This window comes from Rhamphochromis longiceps, linkage group LG20 (assembly GCF_057381845.1).
Source record: "Rhamphochromis longiceps isolate RC_006_pf linkage group LG20, R_longiceps_female_GT1.1, whole genome shotgun sequence".
NCBI classification, from domain to species: Eukaryota; Metazoa; Chordata; class Actinopteri; order Cichliformes; family Cichlidae; genus Rhamphochromis; species Rhamphochromis longiceps.
The window spans coordinates 6,433,559-6,460,390 of record NC_140576.1 but is presented as its reverse complement, the minus strand read 5'-3'; the positions used below and the strand labels follow the sequence as shown (position 1 = coordinate 6,460,390).

The following is a 26,832-nucleotide window of genomic DNA, read 5'->3' as shown; positions in this document are numbered from 1 at the left end:
GGCTCAACAGACCCAATGATTCAAGGCCATATGGTACTCCATATTTGGTTCTGTTTGTGTGCTTGCTAATAGGGGCTGTTTTTTTCTTTTTTCTTTTTGAAAATCTGAAGCATTACTTAAACGGGCCAATCACAGTGGGCAGTTGGACACTGCCCCCGGGGAGGGTCGTTAATAACGGTGGCATTTTGAATGTGGAAACAGAAAATAAGTGTCATGTGATTTTAACTGTCGCAAGTATTTTTCCAAGTTAAGAGTGGATAAAGCTCTGATAAAGAGTAAATTCACTCGGAGGCGTTTCCAAGCCATCTATATGATCATCTGCAACTGATAGGATCCGAACGGGACAATAAACAGAAAAGAGATATTTTCCAAAGACAAAGGGCAGCTTTTAGAGAATAATTTAGTACAAAAAAATACTGTGTTTTAAATTGTTTTTATTGAAACAGTATGACCAAAAGCACTGCAATTAAATAAACGTTTTGAACGAATCAGACGGCACAAATTAAAGACTCAGAAGTGATAATATGCAGCAAAGCAGAAGGGGTGGGTGGGACGAGGGACATGTATCGTTGCAAACATTTGCAGTGTCTGAAGCTTGTTCATTAAATATTACACCACTCATTCAGTGCACATATTAAATACGTTTTTAAAGCAAGCAGGGGTAAGCCGAGACGTCATTATTTGTACATCCATGTGACACACTCTTGCAAAAAAAAAAAAAAAAAGGCATAACTGCCAAACACTTTGCACTAAAACAAAGTGCAATTATAAATTGTCATCCTATGCATGTGATCTAGGGTCAGGTCAACTGAAAAGACTGGATGGCTGTTCTGGTATTAACAGAAGCACTGTCAAGACAATGTCACTGCTATGTCTGGTAACCAAATGTGCGAGCCTTTATAAGCTAACGGGCCAAGTTGTTTGTTTTGGAATGGGTATCAGTTTAAAAGTACATTCAATTCACATTTTTAATGCACTTCCAAAAAAAAAATAAAAAAAATCATCTTAGCTAGCTAGAGAATACCAGAGACAGTGGCACAAACCCTTCTGCTAAATTTCACAGATATGTATTAGGTTTTTATATGTAAGTGTTAAACTGGGCAGAATGTCACGTTACTCTTGCAAACGAGGGGTGTCTTTTCGTGTCTGATGACCCTCAGAGCTCACCAGGGCCAGAAGCTTCATCCAGTTGGCCAACCTATTAGGGGCTGCATGACAGCATACTCTATACCGGTGCTCGTGGGTGCTTTAGCCACAACAATAGCCTAAGGCTGCCTGTACATAGTGTACTGCATATTCCATAATATTAAATGCCTAGCCTATGCGAGTGCAACATATGAGAGTAACTGAATGCAGTATAGTCTTTGTCTAGCACTGTATATACATCCAGCAAAATTGGCAACAGTATTTCTTGTTTTCTTTCCTAATCCCAGCCTCCTTATGTCTTTGATTTGTAAGTATTTCTAATTTTTATGTCATTTTTCTTTCTTGGTATTAATCTAAGTCAGTCACTAAATCGCTTATGTGGAGGACTTACCCCTGTCTTGTCTTTTTTCTACAAAATGCATTTGAAAAGCCTGAAATTCTTCCTGACATCCTGTTGTCACCTTGTTTTGTTCTCTTTAACAGCTCCTCGGGATCAGGAAGTTTGCAGGGGCAGGTGAGGATTTTGGCAATATATACATTAAAAAAATAAACCCCCCACCCTCCCCACCCCGTGCCCCTCGCCCCTCGCTTTTGTTAACACAGTCCAGAGAGCTGGTTAGGTTTGCTTAGTTCTGGCATCGCGTGCTTGTTTTTAATAATCAGAAATGACGTCACAGTTCAGTAGTTCAGAATTTCCAGAACTTCGCACGGTCCCGCTGCTTTGTAGGCTTTTTCCTCAAGGTCTGTGGGATACAAAGAGAGATCCGGTCAGAGATGGAAAAGATTTTTTTTATATGATTGGCAGTTAGGGTTTATATTATTTTAAAGTTAATTCATCGGGGGACTTGTTAAGTAAAATTAGATGGTGAACAAAGCTGGGTTTTATGCATAATTCATAGATTACGCAGCTTCAAAAGTTGAATGGAGTTAAAAAAAAATACACAATTTTCAATTTCTGTGAAAAAGTTTTTTTGTGTTTTTTTTTATTTCAAACGGTACAATAACTAAAGAAAATCTGATTATTGGTTAACTTATTAAAAAAACAAACAGATGGCGATTGCTCTGGTTAGCAACCCTGTTTCTAATGTACAAAGCCCCTGTGTTTCTAGGGATCAAATCAAGTTGTTAACACAAAACCCCTCTAGCTGACGGCCATGGGCCATGTAGACCGATACTAAGTCAATAAACAAGCTCATTTTAAGGCCACTTGTCACCATGAATGCTGGATTTTCCACCTAGAAGCATGGGACTCTATGTCAGCAAACAGAGGAACAACTATGGAGCCTTGTCAGTAGCTCTTGGGAAAAAGACGGCTGTAAATAGGTGTGTGAGGGGTTAAAATGATTAGCTGAAGGGGTAAAATAGAAAACTTTACAAAGACCATAACACTCTGCTTTCTGCCAGGCTTTTTGTTCCTTGCAGACCTGTGACACAAAAATTCGCCATCATTATTAGCAGTAATTATCATCATATGTTCACAGGGGACAGAAAACTGTCACTTCATATGGACTTGATCTACTTTCAGGAAGGAACGTCTGTGTTCACATGTGCTCAGGAACAATTTTGATTGAAATGCTGGTTTGGGAGAATTCGTAGTCACCTTTTCTTTCCTATGTGACTTCATTCTTGGATGGTTCAGTGATGACTCAGTGCCCAACATCTATGTAACACTGCCATGGATTTAATCTTTGTGCTTATGTACATGCGGTAGTGAGTTACTTACGAGTATTCGCCCATCCTCTTCAAGACAACAATCACCACTGCTGTGATGACGGCCACTGCCAGCAGGGCGCCGACTACAATGCCCACAATCTGTCCAGAGCTCAGGGCCTCTGTTAGATGAGAGTTAGTGCATTTAGATCCATAGTTAATATATTTAAACAGCAATGGTTATTAAGTGTATGTTAGACTTATTAAGTGTCACCATTATATCTATTCAAACTGACCTCTCCTTTCTCCCACACTTTCCTCACCTTCTGTGTCCTCCTCAATGATCAGGTCAGTGGTTTCTGTCCCAACAGGGCCCACTCTCTCAGCAGTGCCCTCTGTGTCAGCAGGGATCACTGTCCCAGTAGGGCCCATTGTCTCAGTGAGGTCGTCTGTTTGGGACTCACTGAGTACTTGCTCAGTGGATGATGTGGTCTCCTCAGACGTATATTCAGCGTATTGGGTAGGTGTATTGGGAGCTTCTGTTTCAGTGACTAGGGCTTCAGTTGTAGGCACAGGCACACTCATATGGTCATTGAAAACGTGTGTTGTAATTTCGAAATGGGCCGTAGTTGGTACAGATGGAGGATGACTGGTGACAACAGTGGTAGGATTAGCCTCTAGAGCAACACCAGGTGTGGTTTCTCCTTCTGTAATGACCACAGATGAAGAGTGAAGTTCTGTAGGGTCTGTAATTGGATCTGGGGGGAGGAAATAAGAAATATAAGATCAAAAACAGGCCAAACATTCAAGGCAGAAAGCTGTTTAACCCAAGCTTCCCAGGTCACAGGTTTCCATCTATCAAAATTTGTTTTTTCACTATCACAGAGTGCTTTCTCGATGGGTCATTTTTGGCTTTCTCCCTGTGATATCGATGTCTCTGCTGATTTCTTTAATTTAACTGTGAAAATCTCCCAGTATTCAAAACTCATCAAATTATAATTTATTTTTGGTTTTTTTTATTTCTTTTTTTATTTATATCTTTTTCCAGTTAAGTTAAAAGTAAGTTCAAGTTTGAAAAACAAGAAAGGATGTTTTTGGTGCAGCTAGGTAAAATGCACCCAGGTACTGGGGTTGTACTGCTAATGCAATTCCACCTGATCACGAACTTTTCAGTGATGAAAAACGACATGTTACAGATGTCGCTTTGAATACTAACAGATAAACATCTGGCTTTTGTTAACACTGAGTATTAGCCTGATGGACCCTAGCATTAAATATTCAGGACGGGTGATTTTAAAACCGTGATCGTGCACTTAAAAGAACCCTGACACATTTTTGAGACTGATATTGATATTTGATCATTTAAAAACTCCAGTCAATATTTCTTTCTTTGAGAAGACACACACAAAACATAAGCAGGTTTCCCTAACATGTATTATCTGCAGTTATTTAAGAGTGCTTACTAAGATAATATCACAATTCAGTTGAAAAATAATCTTGTTTTACAGTTTCAGCAAGTTGAGTAAATTACTCGTTTACGCTCTGACAGGCTCTGCGTGGATCAGCTGGTTGTGCGCACCAAACATGGGGCGCAAAAGGGAAGTTGAGGCATGCCCTCTGATGGACAAACCGTGCAACATCAACACTCATGTTTGAAGGGTGTTTCTCATGTCACTTGCTTTCATTTACTGGCCGATTATAAATGCTAATACCAACATATCGGTATCTATGTTATAATACCTTCATCATTAACCTGTGCATTAGTACATATCCAACACTCAGCAAGATGATAGCTCAAGTAAAAGTGGACATTAAATGTTGTTTGTTTAAGCTCTGTTTTCTTTGTAACTTCAGAGCACAGTTGATTGGCATGTTCATGCCGTGGAAGTTTGAAAGGCCATTGTCGTTTCAACCAAATTCTTGTTTGACATAATTCAGCAATGTTTCAGTTCAATCGTCCTATCTGTAGCCTTTCACTTTATCATTGTTAGCTAAAAAAAAGAAAAAAAATACCCGGTCTAAGACAATGACGAACTTTATCGTTGTGAGTCAAAATGCGAAGTTTATAACAATACCAGTAAATAAATGGACAATAGATCTGCCTCCGTCTGTGGGGATGGGTGAAAATGTGAAAAATAAACAGCGTTAATGTTTAGACGCTTCACTCACAACATGATGTCATTACTTGACCTTTCCCCCTTCTCACACTCCTCGTCTGTCTCATACAGGTTCTCCCATCATCAGCACTGTATCAGCATGCACACCCCACCCATTGACTTCATATAATATGCATCCTCCCTCTGTTCCCCCTCCCCATCCCTCTATCCGGTCTTCAGGGCCTCGTGTTTGCGAACTTGCATGCCACATGCTCTGACTTATTTCCTGTGGAGGGAGCCACTGCCGCATGTGTAAGCAGAGCTTACACAGGCTTGTTAACCATCAGACACTTAATCCGTGCAGTCACAGGAGGGTGGGGTCACAGGGAGAAAGCATGAAAGTTTCTTTGAAAAGGTAAAAAAAAGAAGACGATATGCAGTTTAAAACATCTGAGTTCATTTGTATTTCTGTAGTTTCATATGTTTTCTTGACTGATGTTTAATATCTAAAACGCACTTTGTCAGAGCTCAGAAGACCATCTGTGTCATGGTAGTCTCTTATTTTGTCCCATCTGTAAAAAACATGTATTTAGCGTTTATTTTGCCTCTTTCATGAGGGTCTGGACCACGAGCCGGCCTGGGCTCAACATGATCATTTCCCACCAATAACCAGAGCTCCATCTCCCCACGTTCAACATCCTCCCAGCCACAAATGAAACTCTAGCCTGGACAGCACCGTTTCAAAATTAAGGAGGTAGATTTCAGCGTGGCACCAAAATTACAGTCTGCGCCTAACTTTCCACTGACAAGCTGCTGGCCTGAAGTTGCGCCTTTTTCTTTGGAAAAAAAACCCCCGATTAAAAGCTATTCATCGCACAAAGCCTCCTTACTGCAGAGAGCAAAAATGAGCTTCTGTGCGAGTCTTCCAAACTTAGCTCCTGACATCATGCTCTCTCCAGCTCCGTTTTTGTCCAGTTCTTCTAAATACCTGAAATAATAGAGAATGCTTTACCCAGGGTAAAAATAAGTCTTGAATGGCTGGGGTTAGTCTACCAACCGGTGCAGCACTGTGCTGCCTGGTGTGTTCATTAGCAACAGGCGGGGGTAAATATAACAAAACATTTGTTCCCACTGAGGAAGACTATTGAGAAGGGGGTTTACTAATGGCGACTCAGACTGTTTGTTTGGAACGTCTGTAAGCGATGATAAAATGGTCTGTGCTCCACTGAGCGTGGCTCTGTGCTACGTGTAATCACTCCCTCATTCTCCACTACCAATTGTTTCATTATGTGTACAGTTCCCACAATTAGCTCTGAGTAGTATTTCCTCCCCACCGTGCTAGCCCTTCTGGGTTAATGCAGCTGCATTAGTGAGTAACACAGTGACTTTTAACGGCTTACATACACTCCCCCCTCCTCTCCTTTTAATCTACTTCTTCACTATCGTCGTCTTCATAAACCAGACTCCCTGAGGATAGGTTTGTTGCTGATGAAACCGCTGAGAAGGCTGAATCCTTGGAGAGAAAGAGAAGGGGGGAGAGAAAGCAGCAAGGGTGGAGGGGGAGCTTTGAGGGAATGGCATGTTTCAAAAGTGAGACGCCAGGGAGCACCCCGTGTCCCGTCTAGAGTGCTTGATTTCACTGTGAACATGGTGTGTCCGCTTATAGCAAGATGTATTGCGTGTGTGCAACACATAGGTGAGCTTGTGTTCATCCTCAGGGGGCAAATGGACAGACCTAGAACAGGAAGCCTGACGCTGCTACAGTTTCTACAACTAGTTTTAGTCTGACTCTCAGTCAGTTAAACGATGACTGCAAAGTTGGATGCTTTGCTTTTTCTCGCGAGTTTCAGTGTTTGATTTAATTTTGACTTTTTTTTTTTCCTTTTTAATTTAGTTACGTTTCAGTTAGTTTCCAGAGCTGCTCTTCTTATTTCAGTTCAGTGTTTATCATTCTGAACATGTTTACCTTTAGTTTCGTTTTTATTACTTTCAGGGTCAGTTTTAGTCGGTTTTTATTGTTGCGTGGAGGGCATATGCCAGTGGCAGAGTTTCTGCAAATCATTATAGGTATTACTTTAAGCAGTTGACTCACAGTCTTGTAAACATCCAAACCCTCGAAAAACACCTCCATCAGCCCCTCATCAGGCAAGCTGTAATAACAAATTTTACCAAACTGACAAAGAGTTACACTAAGGATATTTATTCAATCTATATATAATTTAAATTTTAAGGTAAAAAAAAATAACTCCAGTTAGTTTTCATTAAATAACTAAACTTTTTTTGGAAGCAGTTTTCTTTTCTTTTCAAACCTTCTTCATCATTGCATCGGTTTTCATGTCAAGCATGCTTGAAACATCATCCAGCGCCCCGAAAACCTTCATTCATGTTTGTGTGCATGTATGTGAACTTGTGCATTAAAGGGTTAACTTAGAGTAAAAAAAAAATAAACACAATTATTACTTAGTAAAACATAAGCTTAATAAATTATTTTGGTCCACCATGATATTTTGTTCCCACAATTTCCTCTAAAAAACTAAGTGACGCAGAAAATAAAAAACAGGACAGGGAGGGCGAGGTGAAGAAAAGGGCTGAGTGAAAAGCTGTAAAGGAATTGGGCAAAATGAGGTGAGAAAGAAATGGAGGGGGGAAGTTCACTCCTTTCTGATATAAATTAAAGCGAAAAAACAAAAGAGTGATGGAGGGACACAATAATATACAGCCAGAGACAGCAAAGGTGGGAGTACAGGCTTCCATTCATTATTATCACAATTAGCTGTCACTGAAGCCCCCTTATGCAGACAGAAAAGATCAGTGCACGAGATGTGAGGGAGTGTGTTCATCTTCGAATCTCAGGAATGTTTTTCGTGGTGTTTAGGGAGTAAAGTGTGAGCGATACAGACGCCCTCCCCATCTCACCACACCAACATGAGATGTCACATGACGTACACTCCCCTGCGAAACTAGTGGGAGTCATCTCTAAAAACACCGGGCCGTGCCATGCAGTGCACGCTGAGGACTTTTTGAAGCAAGAGTGGAATATTCTCAGCCGGCCTTATCGCAGATGCAACACAATGTGCGTTGAATGTGTGTCCACATTCATTTTATAGCCACTCGTGTTTTTCTCCTCCCACTCTAACTCAGATAAAAAAGACATGCAGCAGGTCCCATCTGGACTCTATCACCAGGGGCAGAAATTGGCACTACATCAAGTTGGCCTTTAATCTCGGGCATTACAGTTTCTCACTACATTGCCACAGCACAATGAACCGGAACAGGCGTGATGTTAAACGAAGGGAACACAAATAAACAAGTTACGGTGCATTATCATGCTGAACATCCAGGCTTGCATTTCCTTTCTCATGTTTTCCATGTCTCACAGAGGAAGTGCAAGGCTGGCATTTGTGCCTTTTTACTTGTTGAGGATATGCACATAAATCTTGGTGTTTTTTCTAATCTTTTTGGAGCTGCTACTGTCTCAGTTTCGTCAGGATAAGGGCTTGGTCTGGGATAAAACAGTCTCCACCTCCCCTTTCCTTAAACAGATGAATCTTTCTCCTTAGGGAAATTTTTGGAAGTATGGAAGTATTTTATTTATTTATTTATTTTTACATTTTTTTTTTTTTTTTACATTTTTTCTTCTCCTAATTAGATTCAGTTGGTGTGAGAAGTCCTCGGACCTCGTGGTCTTTCCTTACGCGCGTGTGTCTCATACTTGGAACAGGAGCGCAACATTTGGGTCATTTCTTCAAGCGGGCTCGGACAAAGGGCATTAACCTCTTCCTTTGGCGGCCAGATGTGAATGGGATGTTACTGGCCAAGCAACTGCAGACAAAACTCATAAGAAGGAGACGAGGGGAGGGGCGGGGGGAGTAGCAGCGAGAGGGCGGTGGTGGATGATTGTACAGGATGGAGATGGGAGTTAGAAAGGCTCCATTTGTGAGGTATGAGTGGGGAATGACTGATTTCCTTTGTATTCTTAACAAGAACAGGGAAGACTTTCTGAAAACTTCAGCAGTTTCTTCCTCAGTTAAAAAAGCAAACCCCGCCATAAAACGGGAGAGACACACAGACCAGGAAAAGCTTGTCGTGTAACAATAGACCCATCGCTTTTTGTGCATCCTGTGTTCCCCCAAATCTGAGGGTTACACTCATGAACCTGGACGAGAGAGAGCTTGAGAAAGCTGAAGGGCTGTTAAGAGACGGTGGTGGTTGGGGGGTGGAGAAGGAAGGGGTTATTTTAAGTGGTAAAGTTTGCAACCCCACCAAAGATGGGTAAATGCCAAGGGCTGGTGTGCTGTACATGCTAACAACACACGGGTAAAAGAGGGTGGGGCAGCTCTCAAAGTTCATCACGTCTCTTGCTCCTCTCTCATCCATATGACCCTCTTAAATATAGAGCCTCCCACTATTAATACACCCACATAGACACAAAACGGCCCTGCCCTGCCCTGCACTTTCCTCGGGCTTTAGCCACAACTACTGGGCAGAGAGTGGCTGGTCAAGGCAAAAGAAGAAAGCAAGGCAAAGAAAGACAGAAAGTTAAATGATACATGCTGTGAGAGCGACTGGAGACAAAGCACAGATGAAGGGGGGAGAAGAAAAACAGAGGGAAAAAGGAGAAAACAAAATCAAGTGCAGCAAGAGAGAAATAGGAGAATCAGGAGTAAAACGAGAGGAAGCACAGGATAGGCTTTCGGATAAATATGTACGGTGTATGTTACAGTTTACAGCCCCCCCCCCTGCACATGACCACAGTTTTTGGGACGCTTCCAAAGGATATTGCTTTCTTCTCTTTTGGCTGTGCCAAGAAAACTACAGACACGAGGCACCAGAGCTTCTTGCTATTACATCATATATTTTTTCCCCCCATGCTTGCAAAAAAAAAGAAAAAAAGAAAAAAGGAGACAACAGTGACAGCGAGGGAAAAATACAGCAAAGCAGGATGAGGTAATTTGTTAAAATGAACACGGAGCATTCATGTGAGCTGATCCCTCTTTGTTAAATTAACACCTTCGCTTTTCCAATCACTGATCTTTGGCCAAGTTTGGTGGATTAACCGCAGATGCTAGAAGAAATATTCTTAGATATTACACAAAAAAAGTGTTAGTTATTTAAGTGTTTAACACTTGTGTATTTGCGTGTAAACAAACAATCGCATTAACTTATTAATGAATACAAATGAAACCTGGACCATTTCCCCCCTTATGAATCCAGCCTGCAAAGTGTTATTGTTCAATCGGCAGGGATTAAAGCAGACAAAGAGAAGTGTGGTGAGGGCACATGGAGGCAGAGGGAGAGAGAGAGGACATAGTGTGCTAACAGTAGGATGGTGATAGCTGAGAGTTCACTTACTTGCACTTGTGAAGGCGCACAAAAGGCCAACAAGGGCCGACAGGAGCAGCAGCTGAACTTTCATTGTGTCAAAAAAAACTCTTCTCCGCTCTTCTCGCCAGTCAAAACCCACAGAGACGTCCCCAGGGGCACAACACCGGAGACCTAACACACACCAACCGGCGTCTACGGTAGTAAAATGTTGAGGGATCCAAAAAAGGTCAAGAATGAAAATAAAGTCTTTGGCCGGAGGAAGTTTGGGAAAGCGGTGGGTTGAGATCCTTTCAACTTGTGGAGGTGAATGTGAACAGACTCGGGCTGGTCGGCGTGGAGGAAGAGAAAGAAAGAGTGGTGGAGGGATGCAGACAGGACAAGAGAAAGAGAGGAGAGATCTGGCCACTTTGGGTGAGTGCAGAGAGAGAGAGAGAGAGAGAGGGAGGAATGGCACACGGCAGGAAGGAGAGAGAAAAGAGGGTGCATGTGAGTGGCTGAGAGTGGAGGAGGGGTGCTGGTACTGGTTGTGGTGGCGGTGGGCTGGGCGGGCTGAGGAGCAAGGGGCAGGTTGGATTGGGAGGAGGGTGTCTGGATAGGGGCAGTAAGGTGGTTTGAGCCCTCGTGGCCCAGCCCCATGTAAACCTCCTCTTGGTCCACAGCCAGCAGTACTCCTGTTTGCAAACCCTGCGATATCAGCAGCATGCACACACTCACACATGCCAACACATGCACTAGGTGATACAGATAAATACACACTTATTTATCTAGACAAGACAGGCACACTAAACTGCAACCGGCTGTCTTTTACAATTAGAAAGCTAAAGCAACAAACTTTCCACATGAATGAATGGAAGAGATGTAAACAAAGGTTTGGGTTGTTTCAAATAATCCTTAATCACAGGAGTTAGGAGCCAAATCTTTGGATTGACTAGATACTACCTGTCAAATATTTAACAGGATTTAAGTAAATATGAGCAAACACCTGGAATTCATTTGTGCTGATCTTCTAAAACATCAGTTTTGCTCTATTTATAAAGAAAGTGGCAGTGTACATGGGTGGCTGATAGACAGCGGGAGGAAAGAGCGCTTTCTGGACCGCTTTCCAATGAAAAGAGGCCATAAATACAGTTAGAACACTGTGTGACGGTGTGTCGCAGGCAAGCATGGGTGGTCTGCCTAGTTTACATGCAGAGGAGGGCAAACAAACGGTCGCCCGGCGCTAGGCTGACACCTGTTGGACAACAAGCCGCGAGGGCCAAAACAGCACAAATAGGCTCAAACTAAAAACTCAGAAGCCACTGTCACATCTTCCTGCACAGCACAGCAACATGCACACAGCATTATTTCAAGATTTCAAACATGCAAACAGCTGATAAAATAACGGTAGCAGATGCAAGGTTATTGCAGTAAAAATGGTCAATGACATTTTAATAAACACTAAAACAGATTTGAACCGCTGAACCGCCATACATACACAGGTTACTTATGACACACAAAAATGCCAACGTTTTTTTTTCCCTCTTTAAATCACCTATTTACATTATACTCAAGCTATGTACATAATGTTTCTCCTGGAAGAGAAATAACAAAATACCCATCTCCATTTGCCATTTCCTTTTTTTTTTTTTTTTTTTCTTCAGTCTGCATTTTTCCAGGGCAAACAGAGAAGTGACATACTGTTATTTACAAGGACAATTACACGCAGACATACAAGATATATATATATATATATATATATATATATATATATATATATATATATATATATATATATATATATATGCTGGTCACGGTAATACAGCATTTAATGGCAATAATAAAGAGTATTTATCTTGTTTTTTGTGTTTTTTTTTAAACATTACCTTGTTTAGACCACCTGAACAATCACTGAGATCTTCCAAAAGAGGAAAAAAAAGAAGAAAAAAAAGCACTTTAAGGTCTAATATTTCACCATGGAAAATAGGAGACCTTAAAGTGTGAATACAATGAAATTCACTTGTTTCCCATGTGTGTTTTCTTTCTTTTCTTTTTTTTGAGCCATATAAAGCTAAAGGAAACTGGAGAGGACTATACACACACCTGTACATACACAAAATTAACATTAACAACAAAAGCAAAACAAAACAAATGATGTTGAGCATCTTGTTTGATCTTTACTTAGACAAAGCATTAAAATGTTCCCGGTTATCATTTATTTTAGTCTAGATGCTATCAAACTTGTTGCTGTGCAAAAAACTGCTTGCCTTTTCCCAAATGAGGCATGTTAGAAATCAAGACCGAGCTGATCCGCAGGGTCATAAATGATGTGCGCTTTTGCCTCCCCTTCAGTTTTATCTCTGAAAACTATATAAGTTAATGCTGAGTCACGCGACGGTCTGATTTTCTTTTTGATCAGTGACGTATATTGGCTCTACTAAAAGGCTCATTCTGTTACTCAGCTTATTACAGCTGACAAATGAAGACTTTTATCCATTTGACCAGAGTCCTGGGCAACGCTAACATTTAGCCAACAGGATTTGAACACTGACAGCACAACACGACACACAGTTAACCTCACATTTAGGAGATGTAAAGGGCAGAGGTGTGAAGACATATGTGGACATAACACCCTGAGAACATGACACACTAACCTGCTGTTGAAAGCGCATACTGATGACAAGTTTGCGATAAAATAGGCAGAAGAAGTTTACAGCTAGTGTCCTGTATGACAGAAAAAAGATAGAGGAGGAACAATTTGTGATAGATGGATAGAAGCTAAAAATACCTGTTTTAACCAGCAGGTGGTGCCCCGACTCTTGATTTAGGTTGAAACGTCCTTAATTTTGTCCCCAAACTATTATCCTTCTCACCACATATGTAAAGTAACAACGAGCAAAGCAATGCTACAGTGAAGAAAGGATGAAATGTCTGGATTTGCTCAGTGTGTGCAAAAAATAAAACAAATTTGATGGTTTTCTTAAGACAGTTTGGGGAGAGGACATCTTTTTTGTTCATTCCAGTCACAGGCTGGGAAACGTTGTAGATCACGGGACACGAGCTGCAGCGGGATGCACATTTAAGAGAAAGAAAGCAATTCAAAGAAGAACTGACAACACTTTGGCGACTTGCAACCCTGTTGGCACAACGGGGACACAACGAGAGACAATTCGGAGCGTTGTCGCTTTGGACGAAACGTGTTTATGTCTTGGCTTCGTTCGACACAGTCTCAGTCTGTCCCATCTCCATTTTTCCATGATTGTCTTTAGATTTAATAGACCACTTTTATCAGAAAAAAAAAGGCCAGCGTGTTTAGAAAAATCACTTCCCATCTTGTTTTCTGTTGGATTGTCTTCTGTTTTGTTACACAGGTGAAAGGAGCAGGTCAGTCAGTTTCGTACCTTATGTCACTATCATCACACTTTGCCTGCATCTCCTTATTAATTTCAAGTCTTTTCCTTCGTCGCTCCCTTTGACTGACGGCTCAGTCTAGACGATGGAGTCCCAGTCAAAATCATCCTGGATGTCGTCGGCAGCGAGCATGCGCCTCACCTGAAAGTGTCCCGGAGGCAGCGTGTGTTGTTGCTGGCTCAGCTGGCTGTGATGACCTGGATGTATAAGAAGATGATAATTACATCTGAATTATTTCTTTTTAAATATGTGAGTAGGACAAAGAACAGCTGAAACTAAAAGTGTCTAAAACACAGCTAAAATATAGGAAAAACAAGAAAAAGTCAAAAACAGAGAAATATACTGTCAGCACATTACACCACGTCTTAAAGTGCCCTAAATAACAGGTGATCATGACATGGTGACTCATATTAGTGAGTCACTGCAATGAATTTTAATGGTTACTTTGAAACTAAAATGCATATTGGATACTATAAAAACGCTCAGTGTATCTTAAGAAAATTATAAAATTAATGTATCAGAGAGGTGTTGATGCAACTTTATGACGAGATACTTCAGTATGTGGCAGCACTGTGCTGCATTAAGTGCCTTCACAACAATATTCTGAGCTACAAATCGATCATTTTCTGGAGAATTAAAGAAAATTTATACTAGTTTTTCTACTGGTTCACTTCATTAGTACTCGGTTAGACCACCTTCTGCCTTCAGAGCTGGCTTAATTCTTTATGGCATGGACTCAACAAGGTGCTGAAAACATTCCTCATAGATTCTGGTCCAAAGTGACAAGACAGCATCATACAGTTGCTTCAAATCCTGCAGCTGCACATCCGTTTAAGTACAGTGAGCTCATGGTCGCATTCAAGAAATCAGTTAGGAAGACTATGGTGATAAAATAATGCTCACTTGTTGCTAAGATTCACAAAGTATGCCAATAAAATATCCTGAACACTAATGCACTCCATCACCACCAGCCCCTACCACTGATACAAGGCAGGATGGATCGATTTTGACCATCCAACTGTTCCAGAAAAAAACTCATTGTAGGACGTATAGGAGTGGGAACTGCTGTGGTCATCTCTTGCTGCGCCCTCAGAGATGCAAAACTTGGTTGTACCGAGTGGTTATTTAAGTTACTGTTGCCTTCCTATCAGCTTGAAGCAGTCGGACCATTCTCCTCTGACCTCTGGTGTGACCAAGGGATAGACAGAGCTCACTGGATATTTTTTTCTTTTTCAGACCATCCTCTGTAAACTCTCAAGATGGTTTCATGGGAACATCCAAAAATATCAGGAGATCCTCATCGACAACCACGCCACATCCAAAGTCACCTAAATCACCGTTCGCCTCCATTTCTGGTGCTCAGTTTAAACTTCAGCAGGTTGTGTTGAGTTGCTGATCTGTGATTGGCGGATTTTTAATTCTATCTCCTAACTTTATGAAGAGAAATACAACATTTAACTTTAGTTCAAGCTTCCCTATTTAATCAATCAGAAGTGTGTTATCCAGTTTAAAGTGTGCTATTGCCAAAAATCTCTATCTCTCTCTTGCTCACACACACACACACACACACACACACACACACACACACACACACACACACACACACACACACACACACACACACACACACACACACACACACACACACACACACACAGCCTCTGTGTAAGCCTCCATATACACCATGTATTTCTCCAGGCTCCTCCTGACCTGTTAAGAGAGCGATGGGAGAGTCACCTGTCATGGTGGGAGCAGTGTTGCTCATGGGAGGCATGTGAGGATATCCTGGTGGGCCCATCAGAGAAGAAAGGTTTTGTCTCGAGTCCATGTACATGTTCCCTGTGGGAGAATAGACAAAAGGGCAATGACTAACTGTCAGATTAGTATCCCGGCTTTCACACTACTCATCTTTGCAGAACACAAGCTGTTATCATGGGCGCACACAATTTTATTGTCGTTTTATGCTAAGCCAGAGAAATCCAATAGATTCTGCTGCCACTCAGTGGATTTCCCTCTGGTGAAATATTCCCCCATCTTCATATCTTTACTTCAGTTGCCATTAAACTGACAGACTCCATAATTTTGCTGTAAATAGACAACGAGCCAACAATGACACAGCGAGCGGAGAGACTGGCAGTCAGCTGAGCTCCTGCCTCCATCCCGTCAACTAACAGCAGGAACCATTATTTTGCTAATGGAGAGTTTTTTGGGGTTCCATATGTTATTTTAAGTTAACATACTTTCTTTTTCACGCTTTTCTTTTCTTCTGACACATGAGTGGAGTCATCAGATAAAAATAAATAACAGCATTTTATTGTAATGTTTGTTTTTTTTAACAGGATACTGCGGTGTTAATAATTAAATAACAGAACAGCAGTCCAGAGTACGATGCTGCCATGTGTGCATGTGTGTAAAGCCCTGTGCACATATAAAGCAGCTGACTTTCCAGGTCTAAGCTGGTTACTAGCAGAAATCTCAGCCTCTGGTCCCAGATGCAACAATCTAATATACTGCTATCCTTATAGTACAGGATCCTTGGCCCGGCAGACTGACCTGTGCTGATGTGTTGATTATGTGGGTTGTGTTGCCCATGCTGATTGTGATGGCTGGGCTTTGGATGCATGGCCCCGTGCGGCTGAGCCGGGTGCTGAGGAGCAGACGGCGGCGCTGGATGTTGGACCTGAGGTTGTGGGTGGGTGGCGCCCTGAGGGGGGATGACCCCCGTCGCCATGAAGAATTGGTTAATGGAGGAACACAGGTCAGCCATCTGGGCAGCATCAAGAGACCAGTTGCTGAGCTCCGCCTGTCGCATGCTCTCCTTCAGACCTGACAGAGAGAGGAAGCAAAGTGCTGTGACTGCCACGCACCAGAGCTTTTACTGCTTCAAGATGTGACATCGTTTCATGTACTTTATTTTATTGTTTTGATTTGTTTTTTTACAGGTAAATTAATGCACGAGTTGTTAATTTGCATTTGTTCAGCTTGTTCTGCCAGACAGGAAAAAAACAAACAAAGAAAAAACAGAAAAAGAAGCGATATAAGAGAAAACCTATTATTAAATTAAATCAATATGCTAAATATAAAGGATGCAAGGCCAGCACTGGTTTCTGTGATTTTTTTTAAACACGGCAAAAATGAGTCTCTCATTTGTGTGGGTACAAAAATTTCACTTCCTTCACTACTTTACTGAAAAAGCAGACCAAACGTTGCTGTTCTCTAATAGATGCTTTCTTCTTAGCAGCACTTCCACTGCCAAGAAATACCCGACATCCTCTAAGTGGGTGGTGATTGACTAATGAATAATTTTAAACATCAGGCATGCATCAGTGCTTATCAAATCGAGTAAATTGTATTTTTTTGTGATGTAGTGTAATTCCCTTGGTGTTTTATCTAATAAATTAGGAATATGTTTATAGAATGAACATACAGGCTCAATTGTAGTCGCACCTGCAGGAAAAAAAAAATCACAGCATGCGTTTTCAAATTTTGCATGAATAAAAAAAAAAGTCAAAGGATTTCCAGCCTGACACACCGGATCATCACAGAGGCACAGGTACAGGGTTCATAACGGGACTTCTATGGAGTAATCCAAAAGAAGAAGAAGAAGCGTCGGTAGAGATGCACAAGAAATTGATCTTGCAGGGGTGATCACACCTTTCATATAGGGCGATTGTGGCTCAAGAGTTGGCAGTTTGTCTTGTAATCGGAAGGGTGCTGGTACGAGCCCCGGCTCCGACAGTCTCGGTCGTTGGGTCCTTGGGCAAGACACTTCACCTGTTGCCTACTGGTGGTGGTCAGAGGGCCTGGTGGTACAAGTGTCCCTAACCCTCTGTAAGTGTGCCCCAGGGCAGCTGTGGCTACAATGTAGCTTGCCATCACAAGTGTGTGAATGTGTGTGTGAATGGGTGGATGACTGAATGTAGTGTAAAGTGTTTTGGGGTCCATAGGGACTAAGTAAAGCGCTATACAAATACAGGCCATTTACCATATACACCACTGACAGGGGAGGTTACACTCATTCTTTCTTCATCATCACTAACCCACTGTTAGTGGGTGGTAGATATCAGGGAGCAAGTGAACATTTTGTCCTCAAAGTTGATGTGTTAGAAGGAAAAATGGGCACATGTAAGGATTTGAGTGAGTTTGACATGCGTCAAATTTTCTCCAACACTGCAGCTCTTGTGGAGTGTTCCTGGTCTGCAGTGGTCAGTATCTATCAAAGGGGTCCAAGGTGAACCAGCGACAGGGTCATTGGTGGCCAAAGCTCACTGATGCATGTGGGTAGTGAAGGTCATAAAGTTAGACCTGATCAGTGTATACCGGCTATGATACTGTTCCCCTTAAGCCTTAAAAGCTTTAGAAGTACATTTTTACAACTGTGTCAGAAGCCTTTGATTTATTCACCAAATACATTATTTAATATTTATGTGGACTAAAACACTGATAAATAAATACATGTGGATGCTTATGGGAGGATATTAATGAGTCTATGATTTAAAGGTGTGGACACCACTAAGTCACTGCTGGGAAAAAATACAAATGTATTTTTAATAGTTTCATCAGCTGATTTAACTGCGTACAAAATGTCAATTCTTTAATAATTCTTGCTTCAGTATCTCAGACATCCTTGTAGCTTCATCATTTAATGCAATCGAGTTTCATCACTGTAGATTGTGACATTTTAAATTCTGAAAATAGGAAATTTGGTATTTGCAGAATCGTAACAGTGTTTTAAAATTAGATGTAAATTCTTGACCACAAAATAAGTTACAAGTTTCCTTTAGACTCGCTAATTATATTGAGCAAAATGTACAGGGTGGGCCATTTATATGGATACACCGTAATAAAATGGGAATGGTTGGTGATATTAAAGTCCTGTTTGTGGCACATTTGTATATGTGAGGGGGCAAACTCCTCAAGATGGGTGGTGATGGTGGTCATTTAGAAGTCGGCCATCTTGGATACAACTTTTGTTTTTTCAATAGGAAAAGGGCCATGTGACACATCAAACTTATTGGTAATGTCATAAGAAAAACAATGGTGTGCTTGGTTTCAACGTAACTTTATTCTTTCATGAGTTATTTACAAGTTTCTCTTTGTTCACAGCCATTGACATGTCGAAGAGGTTAACACGTGAGGAGCCGATCGAAATTGTGTTGATATCTGGTGAACGCAGTAACCAGGTCATTGCAGCAGATTTTAATGGAAGACACCCTACTAGACCACCCATCTCCCATGCTACAGTTAGCAAACTGCTTGCTAAGTTTCGTGAAACTGGTTTAGTGTTGGATTTGCCAAAATGTGGACGCAAGAAAACTGTCACTAATGAAGAAACATCAGTGGCTGTCCTAGCTTCATTCAGCAAGAGCCCACAGCGTAGCACTCGCCGCATGTCACTGGTGAGTGGCATTAGTCGAACATCCCTTCGGCGGATATTAGCTACTCACAAATGGCACCCTTACAAACTCCAGCTACTGCAGCATCTCAACGAGGATGACCCAGATCGGCGCACAGAATTTGCAGAATGGGCAAAACAAAAATTGGAACAGGACCCTCAGTTCACGCAGAAGATTTTGTTCAGTGATGAGGCAAACTTTTATGTGAATGGTGAAGTTAACAAACAAAACCACTGCTACTGGTCTGACACTAACCCACATTGGATGGATCCCTCCAAGACTGTTGGAACAACAAAAGTGATGGTTTAGTGTGGTATATGGGGTACAACGATAGTGGGTCCATTCTTCATCAATGGAAACCTCAAGGCCACTGGATATTTGAAATTGCTACATGATCATGTTTCCCTCTTTATGCACTGAAGCTGGCACGTTCCCTGAGTTTTTCCAGCAAGATGGTGCACCACCACATTATGGGTGCCAGGTCCGAGCATTCCTAGATGAACAGTTTCCTGGAAAGTGGATTGGTCGTCGTGGGCCAGTTGAATGGCCCCCAAGGTCTCCCGATCTGACCCCCTTAGACTTTTATCTTTGGGGTCATCTAAAGGCAATTGTCTATGGTGTGAAGATACGAGATGTGCAGCACCTGAAACTACGGATACTGGATGCCTGTGCTGGCATTTCTCCTGCGGTGTTGCTATCAGTGTGTGAAGAGTGGGAGAAGAGGGTTGCATTGACAATCCAACACAATGGGCAGCACATTGAACACATTTTATAGGTGGTCAGAAACTTGTAAATAACTCATGAAAGAATAAAGTTACGTTGAAACCAAGCACACCATTGTTTTTCTTGTGACATTACCAATAAGTTTGATGTGTCACATGGCGCTCTTCCTATTGAAAAAACAAAAGTTGTATCCAAGATGGACGACTTCTAAATGGCCACCATGGTCACCACCCATCTTGAGGAGTTTGTCCCCTCACATATACTAATGTGCCACAAACAGGACTTTAATATCACCAACCACTCCCATGTTATTACGGTGTATCCATATAAATGGCCCGCCCTGTATTTTCCCCCTTCTAAATATATCATTTGCAGCATCAAAAATTGTAGTTAACATATCATTTTTTGTGATATTTCTCCTTAATATGTGTCACTCTACATGCTAAACATTACAGCAAAAAAACATGCACTCCTTCATGACTTTTCCCAGACAACTTCTGCAGAACTTTTTCTTACCACCGTCAGCAAATCACGGGTTGAATAAGAAATAAATTATTTATCATCCATCACCGTGAGGACACATCCAGCACAAGAATCTCACTACGGTTTACTGTCACCGTAAGTTTCAAAACCTTGAAACTACAAACCGTCTTTTGTTCTGACGGGATGCCTGTTCACATTTAAAACAACGCAGAAGACGCTGAACTGAAATCACCTCCTCTGGTATTTACCGCTTCCAAAATAAGACAAGGTCAAGCTTCCATTTTTCAAACGTGAAGACGGATATTTTGCCCAAAAACACATTTGTATGGCTCGTATGTGGCGCCGACAGAGACAAGAGGCTCGGTCCCTGCTGTTTGGAGATGAGCCAGAGAGAGTAGAGGATGGCATTACGGCGGTGTGAGAGAGGTCAAGCGTTGCAGAAGTAGAGAGAGAGAGAGAGAGACAGCAGCGGTCTGTGAGCTACAGGACCAGCCGTCGTCATCAATCGCGTGTGGATGTTGCCGGCTTTGTGCGCTGACCGTGATAAGAGGCTGTTACTGAGCCGGGGCCTAATTGGATTATTCACATCATACAATTGGGAGGGAGCGAGACAGCTTGTGTGTGTCTATGTGTGTGTGTGTGTGCGTGTGTGAGAGAATAAGAGTGGGAACCTCTCAGATGCAGGATAATGACTTTTATTAGGGCAGTACTATTACCACACTGGATATTATAACACTGAGCCTCAGGGCGAGTGCATATGAAAGCACAGAGAGGAATCACAATGGTTTAATCAAAGCAGCTGATCGACATGATACGCATTTTATCAATTTTCCCCGTGTTTAGGCGGGCCGCGGTAGACAGCTTTATCAGTGTTCATTTCATTTGTCCACACTGATGGCAGTTGTGTGTTTGCGTTACCTTGGAATGGGGAGAGGTCTACGTCAGCCCAGTTGTAGCTGGTAGCGATGCGGCAGCTCTCCTTCAGCCAGTCCAGGTTGGGGTACCAGTCTGATGACATGACTGACACACACACACACACACACACACACACACACACACACACACACACACAGACAAACATCTCTTTAAAGAAACATTTTTCCAAATGTTGCAAAAGACAACCTGGAAAAAACAAAGGATTTTCACACGAAGCAACGAGGGTAAGAATCAGAATAATGTCCCATATTAATGTCATTTAACATGCATGTCTTTTTTAACTTTTCTGAACTGACTTTGCAAGGTGGCACTATTCTTACCCTGGAGCATCGCATTGTAAAATAAAAAAGGAATCAAATTCAGAATTAAAACATCTAATAGATAAAATATAAAAAATTTTTTCAAAATAAACCAAACATGGTGTCTTTAAATTGCGTGTTTCAAAAGATTTCTCCCAGATATAAAACAGCATTGGTTATCTGCAGTGATACTGAAGAACACAACACTGTTAGATGATCCCAAACTGGTAAACTAATTCACTTTAAAAAGATCTGTCTGTTCTGCAAACAGCCACAAGGTGGCATGAGTTTACACACAAAAAGAAAGACAACAAAATCCAGTCATAGCTTTGCTTGTGAGGCAAAAGAAAGAAGATTCTTTTCAGCGCCTTCACCACCACAACCCAAACAACAATACATTCTCAGGCCGTGGATCAAAGACAGAGAGGTTGCTTTCATTCATCCTCAGCTTGGTTGTGGAGAATACTAACCTAGATAAATAATGTCTAAATAGGCTTTTCCACTGGCCTGAGAGCTCTCTTGCAGAGACACGAAGAGAAAAAACACACACAAAGACTGGGAATATGAGTAGGAAAAGCCTCGTGAAGATTTGGAGAAGCCTGTTTGTATCAGCTCAGCCTCATAAAAATCAAACACTCTGGGACCTTATAGAGGAAAGAATACAATACAAATCCAATGCCCGCGTACACAGATGTGCCATTCTGATGTGTTAGGTGAACTGCAGTTACACCAATGTGGCCTTGGAAATCGCAATGTTGAATCAGTGTTTTGGTGCGCCTATATATGTGAAGCTATACTTTGAGCTTTGTATGGTCTTTTCAGGAGAATTAGAAAAGCAGAGAAACTGGAGAAATAGCATTGGGGCTTTCAAAGTGAAAGTCTCGGTAATAGGAGGTCTTCTCTTCTACAGCGGCATCGGAATGAAAAGAACACCGGACAATATTTTCATAATTTTGTCATTTCAACCCTGAAGGTAGTCTCCCCCACTGCTAATCACAGTCACGCCAGATAAAAAGAAACATATTTTGATTTTATTTTTCTTTTACTGTTGCACATGTTTTACATTTTAAACCCATTTTCAAATGATAAGCAAACAACTTTATTATTTCTTTAACTGCCTGTTTCCCCATGTCTAAAAGCATCAAGCCATCCATTTCTTTCTTAACTGTTTATCTAATTTAGGGTTGAAGGGGCGCTGGAGCTAATCCCCAGCTGTTAAGACACAGAGTACGCCCTGCACACAGAGGCATACAATCGTACCTACAGCCACTTTAAAATCACCAGCTAACCTGACAAGCATGACTCTGGATGTAGGTGAAAGCCGAGGGCACAAGGGCAGCAGGGGGAACTTTCTTGCTGCGAGGACGCTGAGATTACTGGTTTTCTGTTTCTTGGAAAACATAATGTGAACGGTAATAGTGAGGAAGGTTTGCTTTTGGTGTAATATAACCACTTGTTCACCAGGCCAGAAGAATTTCGCTTATACTCAATGCCAGCATAGCTCACTTGGTTGAGCAGGACCTCATGCCGAAAGGCTGCTGCAGAAGCTGAGTCTGAATGCACCCGAGACCATGTGCTTCAGGTCATTCCCCCTGCTTTCCTGCCCTTTCAATAAAGGCTAAAATGCCAGAAATAGATCTTAAAAAGAATTATGGTTATCCATATCCTAAATGAGGGGGCTGTGAAGGTAAAACACCAGTGGTCAGGTCTATATTGTGTATGTTAAGCACATCATATAAGCAGTTCCTGCTCCTGTGCAGTGTCTGCACAAACTTCCCCAGATGTTGATGGAAACTGGGATATAAAGCATCTTTTGTCTGTGGTTTCTGAGCAAATTTGTTCCGAATTAACTGAATTCAGTGATTTTGAAACAAATTATGGTAATTAAGGATAAGGGTTTTTTAAAGTACATGAATTGCCTTTCACCTCAATGAGTATCTGTGCCTTTGTAACCTCTCTCCCAGAGTAATTAACTACAATCAAAGGGACTCTCGTGTTGCTTTGTTAGTGAACATTCATGTTATCGTTAAAAGAAAGCTTTCACATTCAAATTTAAAGACCTGGTATGTTCAGTGCAAGCTGATGTATTGATGTTATTATTATTACTCTGATTGGCAAAGTATTATTCAATCCCTGTTAGAAAGTTGCTAAAGTCTGCCCATGTTTTTCCTGATGTTGTGCACCAGTAGGCGACACCAAAGATCCTACACATGCTGTAATGCCCTTTGTCTGTAAACCTGTTCTCACCTGTTGTGGGGCAGGCCTGCACAGCGTGACTCTGCTGGTGGGAGAGAGACGAGTGCTGCTGAGAGTGACCAGAGTGCTGTTGGTGCTGACCGTGGGTGGAGTGAGGGGAGACGTGAGAGTGGTGAGGGTGGTGCGATGTCTGGCCATGGTTGTGTTGGTGGTGGTGGCCGCTGCCGCTTCCCCCACCAGGAGAGTGCTGGTAGGAGCAGGCGGTGCGGGCCTGTTGACCCGAGTCACCGGGCATACTCATCAAACCTGCTTGGGGAAAAAAACATAAAGACACATGAAACTTTAAAAAATGGGGCAAAAATGATGGAGAAGACACCTTTTTTCCACTATAACAGCTCAACCAAATAAAGCCAAAGATTCTCCTTCAACAACATGTTCAGATTTGCTCTCTTGAACTCATTTTAAAGTGGATGTGGATTACTTTCACGTTGCCATTTCTAAATTATTGTCAGTCAATTGTTTAAACCACCTACATGCCTTGGTATGTCACCCACAGCTATTAGCCTCCTATTCAATCACACATGCACAACCACTGCTATGGATTCTCAGTAGCAGGAATATGTCTTATACATCGCAATACCACCAAAGGAATTATACGGGTTTGTTGAATCCAAGTCCATTTTACACTGCAGGAATTGCAGCTCGGATCAGAAAACTGATCAGTTTATGTGGAGGCTATTTATCAGCAAGAATAATGTATCAATAAATTTGATTTCACTTTGATCTGGCAGCAGACTTCCACATCTTTGCCATCAGGCTGTGGGACGGCATCAGAGGCGAATGCACTGGCACCCCTGTAGCTTGCAGCTGTAACTTTAGACATAAATGTCAGCACTGGGTGGTAAAATAAATAGATTCACTTATGAATTCACAAGATTAACGATTTTCTGCCAGCTGCTCTCTTGCCTTATTTGCAGCACCAGTGCGGGCTTCTGCCATTATATTTTGATATATTCTTTATAGATCTCTATCAGCCATTCATCTGATAATGCTTTTGATTTAAGTAGGCTTCAAACAAGCCCTTTTATGAGGGCACACACAGAGCGTGAAACAGAAAGCCTGGGTTAACAAGGATAATCACTATTGGTGATACCCATCATCTCTGATTGGGGGTGTAGGTTTTGGCGAGCCAGCCTGGCTACGTCACCCGGTGTCTCTCCTGTCTGATTTGTCATATGAATCTCTGACTCATCCCTCACACACACAAACACACACACACTCTCCCTCACCTCTACCTATGAATTCCTTTTCATCATCGACACTGAAGAAGCTTTATGTCGGTTGCTGCCTCATTAAATTTTCAAATGATGCTGCAGCGTTTCTGGACCTCGGCTGTCCGCTTCCCGGTTTTGTGACTACTTAAATGTAAAAGGCTCTTCCAAGGACGTACAACGTCCAACTATAAAGTAAGGTGGACTCTTCGAAGGTTACCTTCCTTTGGTACATTTGTTTGAGTCGTGTTTACCTTTTCCTTTATTTGCTATCACTCCAAGATCTCTTCAGAACTTTTTGTGACCGATAAAAAGCGAATCGATGAGTGCACCACCGAGTGCAGAGTATTTTTCATTCAGTCTCTTTATTCCCCTCTGCTGTGTGTATAGTCAATGCTTTCATTGCCTTAACTGTATTTACAGTACTGCAAATCAAAGCTCCATTTTTATCTATGATTTTACCACGGCTGTGTTCCTCTTTCCTAATTTACCGTACGGGTGCATTTAAAGGGAATAATAACAGGGTTCTCTTTAAGATTTTAAGATGGCAAAAGGGGAAAGGGCAGCATAATTTTGAAAGCCAGATTGTAAAATGAGACTTCACAAGTTGACCCAGCTGTTGATTCACTCGTTTGCTCTTTAGAAAAGGTTCATATTTGCTTCACTGTGACCTGTAATTCAGGATGGTGGCACTGCCTGAGCCCGTAGCAATGCGGTGTGTGGTCCTGGACTCGCTGTAGATACGATGAGCTCCTCTGTCCGGATGACTCAAATTCTCAAATACAATGACTACTGACACCGTTTCCTGCTAAGCCTCACACTTAAGGGACCCTTTCAAGCATCCGCTAAATCCATTTTCTTCCTCATTTTCCTTTTAGATCTCAGCGCAGTGCCGTTTTCTTCCCCACCATCTATATTCTCATTGTCTTATCTGTACTCTGTGTACAACCCTGACCACAAATTGAAGGGGACCTTGTCAGAGGGTGAATCCAGGCAGCAGTTGCGGGGGTCAACAGAGCGTATCAATCTCCTTGGTTACAGAAGATTTGTTGATGTGTATCAGGAGTAAAAAGTGAGAGAGAGAAAGCGTGAGAGGGAGAAGAGAGAAGGTGAGAGGAGGTTGGTGCGATGGTGGGGTGTCCAAGAGGGAGGAGGCCTAGTGACCTGAAAGCGTCAGGAAGCAATTAGCGAGATGCTTCGCAAACTTTAGAACCAATCTAATTAGCTGCTATCAAAGCTGCAGAACCCTTTGCTCTGCTCGACTACAGATGTGTTTGAGAGTTTTTTTCCCCCCCTTCTGTTGAATTCTTACTCTTAATTACTCATTTGACTGAGCGAGCCGTAAAACGCAGATATGCGGAACAACAGATTGTTTGTTTATTAAAACACAACAGAGTAGGAGTGTGTGGTGGAGGTTAATACTGGAATGCCGGCTATGAAACCAGTGTTAAACTGTTTGAATTTATAAAGGTGGTGGTGGCGGGGGGGGGGGGCTTATTCTTGTCAGTTAATTATGTGCACAAAGCCTCACACAGAAGTTTACTTTATTTCCCAGTGAACACACGTGTTATTATAGGTGTCGAACAGGTACGCATGAGCAGGCACACTAATCCGCACACAAAACCACCCACCTTGCTGCGAGAAGGACTGCTCAAAGACGCACTTGTAAAGGCTGCGGAACGAAGAGCTGAGGTCCTCGAAGTCTGAGAAGCAGAGCTGCTTGTCCCGTGACTCGGGGACAGGTAAACCGTACTGGGGCTGCGGGGGAGGAGGAGGAGGCGGCGGCGGAGGTTGGGCGGGCTGCTGGAGGCTCAAGGACTGGGACGAAGGTTCCGAGTGGCTGCTCACCTTCGAGGCGGATAGGAAGAAGAGACAGATCGACTGTTAAAAGGCACGGGGAACATCAGGGAACGTCGTGGTTTCA

At 42.1% G+C, this 26,832-nt stretch overlaps 2 protein-coding genes across 9 annotated transcripts in view; both read right to left on the bottom strand.

The window, feature by feature from the left end:
- Positions 1-463: 463 nt before the first annotated feature.
- Positions 464-10,717, bottom strand: pdpn (podoplanin). 2 transcript variants are annotated; one of them, XM_085392848.1, is made up of 4 exons: positions 10,245-10,717; positions 3,093-3,554; positions 2,870-2,978; positions 464-1,889 (listed from the first exon to the last, which is right to left on the bottom strand). In XM_085392848.1, the coding sequence occupies exons 1-4, from the start codon at positions 10,306-10,308 to the stop codon at positions 1,883-1,885; spliced, it is 642 nt and encodes a 213-aa protein (XP_085248974.1). In that variant the 5' UTR covers positions 10,309-10,717; the 3' UTR covers positions 464-1,882. The 2 variants fall into 2 exon arrangements, with proteins under 2 accessions (XP_085248974.1, XP_085248975.1); XM_085392849.1 differs by having other exon boundaries at positions 3,120-3,554; positions 10,245-10,713.
- A 1,021-nt stretch (positions 10,718-11,738) lies between these two features.
- Positions 11,739-26,832, bottom strand: part of LOC146644798 (forkhead box protein J3-like) — a 74,126-nt gene continuing 59,032 nt past the window's right edge. For 4 of the 7 annotated variants that reach the window (XM_085392843.1, XM_085392840.1, XM_085392844.1 and 1 more), the window contains 6 exons: positions 26,540-26,756; positions 23,689-23,946; positions 21,125-21,226; positions 16,158-16,430; positions 15,315-15,443; positions 11,739-13,801 (listed from right to left, as the gene is read on the bottom strand). In XM_085392843.1, the coding sequence (XP_085248969.1) occupies positions 13,683-13,801; positions 15,315-15,443; positions 16,158-16,430; positions 21,125-21,226; positions 23,689-23,946; positions 26,540-26,756 (1,098 nt within the window). In that variant the 3' untranslated portion in view covers positions 11,739-13,682. The remainder of the gene's footprint in view (positions 13,802-15,314; positions 15,444-16,157; positions 16,431-21,124; positions 21,227-23,688; positions 23,947-26,539; positions 26,757-26,832) is intronic. The other 3 variants (XM_085392846.1, XM_085392845.1, XM_085392847.1) reach the window with 3 other exon arrangements.